This window comes from Lagenorhynchus albirostris, chromosome 12, assembly GCF_949774975.1.
Source record: "Lagenorhynchus albirostris chromosome 12, mLagAlb1.1, whole genome shotgun sequence".
Classification (NCBI taxonomy): Eukaryota; Metazoa; Chordata; class Mammalia; order Artiodactyla; family Delphinidae; genus Lagenorhynchus; species Lagenorhynchus albirostris.
Window position 1 is genome coordinate 20124822 of NC_083106.1, and position 12417 is coordinate 20137238.

A 12417-nucleotide genomic window follows, 5' to 3' on the forward strand; every position below is an offset into this window, starting at 1 on the left:
CAGAAAGTAACTATCAGGAAAGGGAAAAAATACCTGATACCAAATTCATCACAAATAAGGTTATATATAGAAAAGAGAAAGGAGGCAAAATGGTACATACATTTTAAAGGAATTTTATTATGTCTGCCACACTGTATGACTGATATATTTCTGAAACCATCCTTGAAGCAAAAATCTTGAATTAAACTCTATTTTAAATGCATTAAAATATCTCACAATAAAGATACTGAGTATTATAAACTGACAAACTAAAAATTATAAAGAAAATAAATTCCTACCTAATTTATATTTACAGAACCTGGTTTGAAGAAGGCAGATTTTAACAGTACATTATGATAGAACTTTATGACCAAAGATATAGTCATTTGTCATCCTCTAAGGAAGTATTGATTTTAAAAGAAAATAAAATACTTAAGAATACTTTTCACATTTGTTTTACTGTAGCATGAAACCTCTCTAAAAGGAAGTGTTTTTATATATTCAAGAGAAGGGCTAAAAGTAAATTAGATTCAAGTTCTAGGTACCCAGCAGTTTTTTATTATAAAAAAATCCATATTGGCTCTTTTCCTCTCTCTTTTTTATTGTTTCTATTTCTCTTTCTTTCATTCTCTCTTTCTGTCTCTTTCTCTTTTCCTTTTCTCTCCCCTACTTTCTTTCCTCTTGTATTTTTAACATGTGTCAAGGAAAAAGAAATCTAAGGAAACTTAAACTTTTGATTAATTACTTCAGGGGCAATTCACGATTTGAACTGAAGTACTAGTAAGCAATAACTTTAAATATCTTCAACAACCCATTCATAATAAGTAGGTAGAAAGTTAGAAACAAATTTCTAGAAGATGCCTTGTATGCCAGAAAGACTGAAGGGCTATAGTTAAGTACCAGGCCAAGAAGAACTTAACTAAAAAATAACATTGCAGGGCTTCCCTGGTGGCGCAGCGGTTGAGAGTCCGCCTTCCGATGCAGGGGACACGGGTTCGTGCCCCGGTCTGGGAGGATCCCACATGCCGCGGACCGGTTGAGCCCGTGAGCCATGGCCGCTGAGCCTGCGCGTCCGGAGCCTGTGCTCCGCAACGGGAGAGGCCACAGCAGTGAGAGGCCCGCGTACCGCAAAAACAGAAAAAACATTGCAGCTAAGTCATAATGAGACCTTTCGGTAAAATTCTTCAAACAATACTGGGTTATAGTAAACCATAAGAGCTATCAGTTTAAGACTGTTCAGAAAAATGTAAATTATACTTATGTATAATAATTCTAAAAAATTGTTCAGTGAGATTATTTTATGCTGTCTTATCCAACAGTTTAAATAAATTGCTTACGTTTTAACTTAGGGAGAGGGAAAATTTATTGTAATGGTTTACTTGTCAGTTACAAAGTTACATAAAGTACTATAACAGAATCCTTTAATACTGAACAAATAAAACTAAAGGTATCAAGTGACAGCAAGTATCAGAGGTTTACCATAAAAGATAAGCAAATTATCCTATTCATTGGAAATAAGTGCAAAAAGCAAGTTACTATTGGTAGTACCCTCTGGCTGAGGGTGGTTTTTCATATAATGAATAATGATATGGACCATGGAGCCTCTATACCAGAAAAAATTGAGAGAAAAAAAAGCAGGGAGTTAAATTGAAAAAGGAAGATATTCCGGAGAAGAAAACCTTAAAGCAAACTTTGGACAGAGAGGAGGGGTGGAGGAAAAAACAAAAGATGATAGAAAAAGCAAAGTGGAGAAGACTTTGTAAATAGTTTGGTGTCACCAAAGCTGAGAAGCTCCTTTGCCATGTGATTGGAAACAGGGTCACTCCAAAGTTCAATAGGCAGAAGCAATCCACCAGTTAATAAAAAAATAAAAATAAAATAAAAATTATAAAAACGGGGGAAAGAAAGAAAATGGCTTACTTAGTAAAAATAAACCAATATTGTGACACACTAAAAGTTCTCTGCTAACTCATCTCTTATAATAATAACCTTGTTGCTGCAACATTTATTTTGAAATCAAAACAGTTTTTATAGGGGGAATAGTTGACTTTCCTTCAGAAATATTAGACTAGGTAATAAAATACCTTCCAGTTTATATTCTGCCACAAATAAATATTTATTAAGGAACTAATTGGTACTGGGCCCTGGGGGAGGCCTCAAAGGGCCAAAAATGGGAGTATTTACAGTCTATGGAGGGGAGAGAGAATTAACTGTGGGATCTACAACGAAATTATGGGGGAAAAGGTCACAGCAGGAACTAAAGACAGAAAATATAGTTCACCAGAGACTAAAAGAGGGTGGGAGAGACTTCACAAAGGAGGTGATATTTTAGCTGCTCAGTAGAATTTCACCTGGGGAGAGGCCAAGAAGAAAAAAATGTGAATAAAGGTAAGGAGACTAAGAAATGTCAGGGCATTTTAAAGAATATATACAATACAGAACAGTTACAGACAGTGCTGAGGGCTAAAGAGAGAAAGGGAGTGATGAAAGCAGACAGTGATTGCCCCTATGTGTCATTCTTGAGAATTTTGACTTTGTTTGGTATGTCATACAGATTTAACGGATGCTTTTAAGCCAGAAAGCAAATGTGAAACAGGGAACTTTGTTGTTGCTGTTTTGTATTTACTTTTTGTTTTGTTTTACTTTGTATTTAACTAAAGTATTCCCAACTTCGTGCCAGGCACACAGGTGTATAGTAACTGCTCAATAAATATTTTTGGAATGACTTTTGAGAAGATGAGTTAAGAGACACAGTAAGATTTGGTTTCAGTGAATATAACAGAAGAATGGATTTGCATTCCTATGGGTTTCTCTAACTTTTGTATTTTTTGGTTTCTTTAAAAGAAACTCTAACTTAAAAGAAAAAAGCTTCAATGTATCAGTAATTACTTAAAAGTAATGATATTAATACTTTAAGGAACTCATAAAGGAATTAAGACAATGTTCACAAAAAATAAAAAACAAGGGAAAGCTATTTTATTAATAGAGTATCAAATATCAAATTATCAAATAATATTAATTTCTGGTTGAATAATCTTCAAAAATGTATGTGTGTGTGGGTATGTGTTACCATTTTCAGGGAAGGTGAATGATGATATATAATTTTTTTAAAAACCTACATTTTTCTGTGATTGCTGTTCTCACATCTGAACTGGAAGCTTTATTTTTCAAATTCTGTGCCAATGTAAAAACGTAATCAAGCTGAGGATGGCGCTGTTCTAAGTCAGCCTTTGTGATCTGTTAAGACAAAATGATTGTTAAAATAGATTAATAAGCCATATGATAAAATAGTAACAAAGCAAAATTGGTGTGTTGACATCAAACTTGTTTTCCTCCTATAAGAGATAGTGATGCATCAGTGATGTAGTGGAGAAAGTGCAGGAATTGAAGTCAGAGGTCCTAGGTTCAAGTCTCAGCTCTCCCACTTATCACCTGGATCACCAGGCAAGGCACTTTACCTCTCTGTGTTTTTATTTTCACAAAAAGAAATAATAAAATGCTTGCAGTTCAGCTATATCAACTCTGAGGAAATTAAACGAAGAAAATCTCTTTGAAAACTAAAAAGTGCTTTCAAAACATCAGTAGTGATTTCTGCAGCTGATGCTTTGCATATCTGTCCTACATCAGATATGAACATAAATTAATGGCATCTACAGGGATGGAGGTAAAGTATTAGAAAAATCCTAATTGGAATAACTGCAAATTAAATAATCTTAGACATGAAAAACTGCTGCTCTAGAAAGTTTGTGTCTCTTAGTACTAATAAATATGGGAGAAAAGTTAGCAATATCAGAAAAATGGTGTGTTTTAAGTATAGAACTAATAGCCTTAAAGATTAGAAAACACAATTTCCAAAGATTCTCTCCCAGCTCTTCCTCTGTGAATTCACTAATTTTTCAGATTTCAATTATTCCTACAGTGTCAAATATTATCTCTAAATGGCTTATTCACAACTTCTAATCCTGAATCGCAAAGAGACAGTTCAACGAATGCTGATCATTTCCTTCTAAGTGGCAAAAGGGCCTTTCAACACAACATATTTGAAACTAAATCAATCAAACCCTCATCCACATTCCATTTCTTCTGTTCCTGATTTCTGCTAATTGCAATAGCATCATCTCAGCCCCTCAGCAAAGGCTTTTCTCCTTGTTTTAAGCATCTCTTGCACAGTTCCCAGTCTTCTTACTCAAGCAGAACACTGTTATCATCCGTCTCCAGCCACAATTTAAAAAAGAAAAAGGGAAAAACAAGATGCTTGGCAACTGCTTACAGACTAAACGTCCAAAGAGCTTTGCGTGGTCTACAAGCTCCTTCACAATGGGAACGTGAGCTGCCTTTGCTCTCTTACTTCCTACTACACCTCTTTCCTGCACAATTCTTGACCCTTCATGCTCCCTACCTCATGTCTTTATTCACCCTGGTCCCTATACCAGGAATGCCATTTATTTTGTCTCTAAATGTCAAAATCCCATGTAGTCTGCCTTCGTTCACTGTGGATGTAATCCCTTTCCTCATTCTGGCTCCCCCTTACAGGTGGCGTGTACCTGTCCCGCAGCTTTTATTAGACTGTGCCTGGCCACACATGTTTTTAATATGGGATATAAAACTGATACCTACCTCACAAGATTATTAAAGTGAATGAAATAATACATGTAAAATACTCAGAAAAATACCTAGCAAACATTAAGCACTTAATAAGGGTTTAGCAAGAGCTGTTATTATTTCATGGTTCATTCCCAGTTTCTATCTGGTATATTCTTTTCAATATCCCTAGACAGCACACAGCCCAGTACCAAAAACACACTGAATGTGGAAAAAAGAACTTTACAAATTGATATTAGATGGCATATGTATAGAAATAAAACTATAGTCAGGAGATTCTCACTTAACGATGTCAGCAATTAAACAAATAAGCTCATTATGAAATATAAGTTGAAAAGGCGCTTCAACAAATTATTCTCCATGACACTAGGCATTAAATGTAACACCAGTTTACAATTACAGTGATGTGGCTGGACTTATGATACCAGTTTTAGATCATAAAAATACAATGACTCTACAGCTCACATTGTTAAACCTGTTCTTACGAAAACAGCACAAATGCAAGAAAAGCTTTACTCATCAGAGCTAGCCCAGGATGGCTGTTTGACAGGTCAAGAATTTTTTAAAGCTCATTCTCCCAGAGTTTAAGACAAACAAAAGTGATCCAAACAGATCTTGGTGACAAGCCTTTACACTAGGTACCTACTTTCATTCGGGAGATTGTCTTATTGATCTCTTCTACATCCCCGACAGTGACAATGTTGGACTTCAGCATCTGGTCGATCAACACCAGCCAGTCGGCCAGTTCTGTTATCGTTTTATCCAGATCAGCAGGAACTGAAATTTCTGAAGTACGAGGAGACTGAACAGGAATATCTGATGCAGATGATGCTAGCACCACCTTTTGGACACTGGGATGAGCTGAAATAAAAAACGTAGCAAAGTATCAATAACACAGCAGGATAATCTGACTGTGGTGATGTAATGGTGACATGTATGTGTATTTATGTAAAATTTAGTTTAAGTAAAACAATTGAAAGAGGTTTTTTTTTTTTTTTTTTTTGCGGTACGCGGGCCTCTCACCGCTGCAGCCTCTCCCGTTGTGGAGCACAGGCTCCGGACGCGCAGGCCCAGCGGCCATGGCTCATGGGCCCAGCCGCTCCGCGGCACGCGGGATCCTTCCGGACCGGGGCACGAACCCATGTCCCCTGCATCGGCAAGCGGACTCTCAACCACTGTGCCACCAGGGAAGCCCGGTTTTTATTTTTTAATACTGAAATGGCAATGGCATTTCCTGAATTATCTATATGTTTTTGGTTGCCATAATGGCAATTAAACACACCATCTCACCATATTCTAGGACAGCAATAACTCAAAAGTAACTAATGCTGATATCAAGAGAAAATAAAATAAAAATTACATCAACCATGAGAAAATTAGGAATGTTATTTTATTTTGTCAAGATGTTTTTGCTTTAATTGTAAAGCCATCTTATTTGTAATTTTCTGTTCTTTTTCACTTCCCTTTACAACATGAGCATTTGTCTCTTTTAATAAACGTCACTGTGAATACCTATGTAACAATCTATGTATATAGTCTCTAACTTTTAGTTACCTCTTTTCCTACAGCTGGATACTTAGACTACTCCTGAACTTTTTTACTTTAAAAAAGAGCTTTCATATATGGTCAACTAATATTTGACAAGAATATACAATGGAGAAAAGATAGTCTTTTCAGTAAATGGTGCTAAGATAATTGAACATGAAACAGTAAATTTGGACCCATGTCTTACACCACTCGCAAAAAACTAACTCAAAACGGATTAAAGACTTAAATGTAAGACCCGAAACCATGCAACTCCTAGAGGAAAACAGGAATAAAGCTCCTTGACCTGGGTCATGGTGTTGACTCTTTGAATACGCAACAAAATCAAAACTGAACAAGTGGGACTACATCAAACTAAAAAGCTGCTACACAGCAAAGCCATCAACACAACAAAGTGAAAAGACAACCTACACAGAATGGGGAAAAAAATATGTGTAAACCGTATATCTGATAAGGGGTTAGTATTGAAATGTATACATATAATTCAGACATAAGAAATGAGAAAATCCTATCATTTTAGACACCATGGATGGACCCTGAAGGCATTATGCTAAGTAAAGTAAGTCAGACAGAGAAAGACAAATACGTATGATCTCATATATGGTATCTAAAAAGAAAAAAATTCATAGGAAAAGAGGTCAATCAGATCTGTGGTTACCAGAGGTGAAGGGTGGGGGGAGAGGAAATTGGAGAAAGGTGGTCAAAAGGTACGAACTTCCAGTTACAAGATAAACAAGTACCAAGGATGTAATGTACAACATGAAGACTATAGTTAACACTGCTGTATGATATACAGGACAGTTGTTGAGAGTAAATCCTATGAGTTCTCATCATAAGGAGAATTTTTTTTTCCTTTTATCTTTTTTTAACTTTATCTATACGAGAAGATGATCCATTTATGGTAATCACTTCCCAATACATGTAAATCAAACCATCATGCTGTTTGCCTTAGACTTATACAGTGATGTATGTCAATTATTTCTCAATAAAACTGGAAAAAAACTGGGTGTAAAGAAGCATAGAACTTAACACAGGTGCAGCTATAGCCATCTGTCAAGGATATTTAAATTCCTATCACAACACTGCATCAGAGAACATAAAGAATATTAAGGAAATTCAACAAAAGTGTTTTTGCTCTTAGGCTTTGCCTACTTATCATCTTCTAAATGAGGTCTCTTGATATTCTTTTTAAAATTTCAATATCCTCTCAGCACACCTGATTTCCTCATGTGCTCCACGGCCAACCTCAGTGGTACAGTCTCTCTTACACTTCCTCTATTTTTCTTCCAATATAGATGTATTTCACTTATTTATTACATGTATTTACTGATGAATCCCTGACACCTAGAACTACACCTGGCACATAGTAGGTGCTCAATAAATATTTGTTGAATTAAAAAAAAAACTTGCAAAAAAAAAAAACCAACAAAAACCAGAAAAAAAAAGATCTTGCAAGAAGTATCTTTTTGTATATTCTTTACAGTTCTGATTGCCACCTTAGTAGAAATTTCCCAAAACAGAATTACTAGGTTAAAAAATATGAAAAAATTTAATGTATCTACTACTGATTGCCAAATTGTTTTCCTTAAAAGTTGGAAATTTAGACTTCCGGTAGTGTGTGGAACTTATGAACATCCTGCATCCACACAAAATTCCATCTCTACGGATAAACACACATCTTTCACCATTGCTTCATTTCATGTCCTTTTGGTTACCAGTGAGGATAAATATTCTTCATGTTTGGTAATCAAATATGGTATAATTTATAACTGTATGTGTTCTTTACCTGCTTCCTTATCAATTTGGATGAACTCCTTATGCAAGAAAGATAAACCCCGTCACATTGCTGAAAACAATCTTTCTATTTTAGGATTTAATTTGTTTTCTTTTTATCATATAGGTGTTAACGAAGTTCAGTTGAGCAAATCCATAAATCTGTCTTGGGGGACTGTTTTCTCAGAACTTACTCTTGTCTTCTCCAAAGATTTGATATATATTTTCTCTATATTTTTTGTTTGTATGTTTTTGACTTATTTTGAACAGTGGGAGACTGGTAATTGTTTTTCTTTAGTTTTTATACAAGAGGTGGTTGAATTCATTATTAGATCTATCTAGACCCACTTTAGCATAAGGTATATTAAATGAGGCTTAAATAATTTTCTAAAAAATGTAGTCAATCTGTAAATTCAGCACAATATAAAAAAAAAAAATCCCAACAGGTTTGTGTGTAACTTGACCAAATTATACATTCAAATTTTGATTTTAAAATTAACATAGGAAAGAAAAGGGCCAAGAACAGTCAAAACATTTTATTTTTGATAGAGGGTCATGCCTTACCAGATATTTAGTTGTATTACTCGGCTAATGATGAATGATTAACCTCGTGTATTACAGATCCAGACATTCAAACAGACCACTAGAAGAGAACAGCCACAGTGCGTAGGTGGCAGAGAAGCCTGACCTTGGCAGAGACTCCATTATAGATCAACGAGGAGGAATTTACTGGTCAATAAATGATGCTGGGAAAAGTGGTGACCCATGGCTGCAGCGGGAAGATGATGGGACAGATTTTGACCTCACATGCACCTTAGGAAAATTAATTTTCAGTGGAATTAAGGACCTGCATATGAAAACTAAAATTGTAAAATATAGAAGAATATCTTTATGACTTCAGAGTAATAGAGGATTTCTAAAATAAATCACAAAAAGGAAAGCTATTAATAGATTATTAATGTTTAAGAATTCTGAAAACAGTACCACAAATAAAAATTTTAAAAGCCACAGATTAAGGGAAAAGGTATTTGCAATGCACATTCCAGACAAGGAATTAGTAACAAAGTAGTTTTTTCAAACTCAAAAAAAACATCAACCAGGCTTCCCTGGTGGCGCAGTGGTTGAGAATTTGCCTGCCAATGCAGGGGACACGGGTTCGAGCCCTGGTCTGGGAAGATCCCACATGCCACGGAGCAACTAGGCCCGTGAGCCACAACTACTGAGCCTGCGCGTCTGGAGCCTGTGCCCTGCAACAAGAGAGGCCGCGACAGTGAAAGGCCCGAGCACCGTGATGAAGAGTGGCCCCCACCTGCCGCAACTAGAGAAAGTCCTTGCACAGAAACGAAGACCCATCCCTGGTGGCACAGTGATTGGGAGTCCGCCTGCCGATGCAGGGGACACGGGTTCGTGCCCCGGTCCAGGAAGATCCCACATGCCGCAGAGCAGCTGGGCCCGTGAGCCATGGCCGCTGAGCCTGCGCGTCCGGAGCCTGTGCTCCACAACGGGAGAGGCCACAACAGTGAGAGACCCGCGTACCGCAAAAAAAAGAAGACCCAACACAGCCAAAAATAAATAAATAAATAAAAAGCAGTTTCTTTAAAAAAAAAAAAAAATCAACCAACAATCCACAGAAGAGGAAATAAGAAAGACAATAAACATATTTTTAAAAGGCTCAAGCACACAGGTAATTGAGGAAACGCAAATTAAAATGAAGTGTCCTATCTCCACAGGTCACAGGTTCCAAATGTGATGTCTGGGGAGCTCTGGGTCCCTAGAGACCCTTCCAAAGGGTGTGGATGCCAAAACTACGATCGTCATCATAATAAGTTATTTGCCTCTTCCTGCTCATTCCTTCTCAAATGTAGAGTGGCGTTTTACTCAAGGCTACATGGCGTATGATATCACAATAGAGCGAATGAAGAAGCAGATACAAGAATCCAGGTGTCTTTTCTTATGGCAGAAATTTAAAGACTTTCAAAAATGTATTGTCATATCACTTTTCTAATTTTTTTTTGTTTTGGAAAATATACTTTCTTATGTTAATATCTTATAAAATATATTTTATTAACAGAATGTTTTTATTATTGTTATTTTAACAAGTTAACAAACAAATAACTTTGGAAATTTCTCGGTTTTACTTTCTAATTAGGTAAATATTGATAGACAGAACTCACACAAACAAAAGGTCTTCGGGGGTAATCAATAATTTTAAAAAGCATACAGTGGTCCTGGGAATAAAATGTTGGCGCGCTGGAAACAACGTAGAACAATGAGAAGCCTCACATTCAGCTGGTGGAAGGGTAACCTGGAACAACTAGTCTAGGCAGCAGCTAGCAAAGCAAAGTTGCCTGTATTCACCACGATCACCCCAGGGAGTCACCACCACATACCCTAGAGAACAGCTCAGACATCATTCTGCCCAATCCTCACTGTCACTTTTTGTGCTTTTAAAAAATTGAAAACAACCTAAATATTCATTCACTGTTTCATCAAATATGTATTAAGAACCTACAATGTGCAAGGCACTTGACTAGATGCTACAGGTATGGGAATGTGTAAGACAAAGGCCTTGACCTCGCAGAGTTTGCATTCTGGTGGGGGTGAATGGATATACGCCACGAAGTAAAACCAATGCAAGAAGTTGGAGAGAAACAGGATGTATCTTGGAGAGAGACAGGGTGTATCTGACATAGCGTGGTCAGGTCAAGAAAGGCCCATCTAAAAAGGGAATATTTGAGAAGAGAACAAACGAAGTGAGTGTGTGAAACATGCAATATCTGAGGGAAGGACATTTGGGTAAGAAAGAAAGAAGACACTGCAAGCACAAAGACCATAAATGGAAATGTTCTTGGCATGTTAGAAACAGCAAGAAGACCAGTGTGTTTGAGGTAGAATGAACAAAGGAAAAAGTGATAAGAAATGGGATTACAGAGACAGGGAGCAGACAGACCATACATGGTCTTCTGGACCATGGTAAGACTGTAGAACTCACTTGTGTATGATGGAAGTGATTAAAAGATTGAAATCAAAGGAGTGACATCAAACCTGTTCCTAAAGCATCACTTAGCTGCTATCAGAAGAACAGATTATCGAGGAGTGGTAAGATAAGAACAGAATCAGGACAGCGAGTTAGGAGAACTGTTCACTTCAAAATGTCCCCAGAAAACTATTTTCCAGTGTCCTCACCTTGCCTCTTCCCTTGCCTCCAGCAGCATCTGGTTCTACTCTGGTCCCAGGAAAGGCTAAAAGTCTCACCTCCCATGAGAGGGAATGCCTTGCACACACTGGGCAGTGAAATATGTCTTGTGTTTAGAGAAGATGTTCTTTTCAAATGATTGAAAGCAGAATAAGAAATCACAAGTGCATTGTGTTTTTAAATAAGTTTTTCTAATTCATATACAATGCTCGTAATCATAAAATTTTGTTATGTATAAATAATTTTGTAAAGAAATAAACTGTATCTTACCAGCAATTCTTGTCTGAGCAACAGAACAGGGTTCCTGGATACGTTCCTTCAGCGCACTAGGCACTTCTCTGCATATCTAGAGCATCAGGCCAAACAGAAAGAGAAGGATAGTATATAAATAAAGACGATTATATATTCTGAAGAGGAAGCGTTCTTCTAAATGATAATGCCGCCGCTTTCCTCCCCCTCAGTGCCTAAGCTTCTGTGTCCACTTTCACTAACCACTATCCACTGCAGTCTTGCTTGACCCCCAGCTCCACCAGCATCAAGAATGTCATCCAGTCCTTAACTGCCTTGCCCCTTTGCAACATTTAATGCTGCCACTCCCTCTCCCTTGAATTTTGTTAGTATTCTACAATCTTGATTTTACTCCCACCTCTCTGACTGATCTTCTAAGTGTCCTTCCCCAGCTCATTTTCCTCTGCCCTTCCACCAAATACCAACATTCTACACGGTAGGATTTTTGGTCTTCTAACCCTCGATACTGGCCTCTCTCCCTGGGTCCTGGTTTCTACTGGTTTCACTTATCACGCGGAGTTTTAAGAGGCTGAAGACTCCCCAAAACCTATCTTCAGTCCAGCTTTCCCTGTCAACTGTACATTCAGACGTGTCCAAATATGGATTCATCACCTGCCTCCTTGACACTCTCTTCACAAAGTTGTCTAATGACTCTAACTATTTTTCCAGATCAGTTACCCTGATCTGGATGGTGGGCTTTGCTCAGAGGAGTTACTTGATGTCCTGATGTCCTAAGCATATCCATCCTTGGGTTCGCTCCATCCATCTCTGTGGTGCAGCTATAGTGATCTTTCAAAATGTAACTTGTTTAAAACCCATCAACAGTTTCCCACTGCTTTCAAGGTGGTGAAATAGCTTCAAGACGGAACTTGAATTCCTTGTGATGCATGGTGAGGCCCCCAGGTCTCTGCAAGCATCTCTTGTCCTTCCAATTCATATTGAGCTACTTCTAGGACCCAGATTCACTCTCTGTCCCCTCTAGACCCTTTCACTTACTGCTTCTTTTCCCTGCAATGCCTTTTCCTCCATTCTCC

At 37.4% G+C, this 12417-nt stretch overlaps 1 protein-coding gene across 1 annotated transcript in view; it reads right to left on the reverse strand.

Moving 5' to 3' along the window:
* UTRN (utrophin) overlaps positions 1-12417 on the reverse strand; it is a 499864-nt gene that overhangs the window by 257833 nt on the left and 229614 nt on the right. The window contains exons 47-49 of the mRNA XM_060168281.1: positions 11366-11441; positions 5228-5442; positions 3099-3216 (exon numbers count right to left, since the gene is read on the reverse strand). Of these exons, the coding sequence (XP_060024264.1) occupies positions 3099-3216; positions 5228-5442; positions 11366-11441 (409 nt within the window). The remainder of the gene's footprint in view (positions 1-3098; positions 3217-5227; positions 5443-11365; positions 11442-12417) is intronic.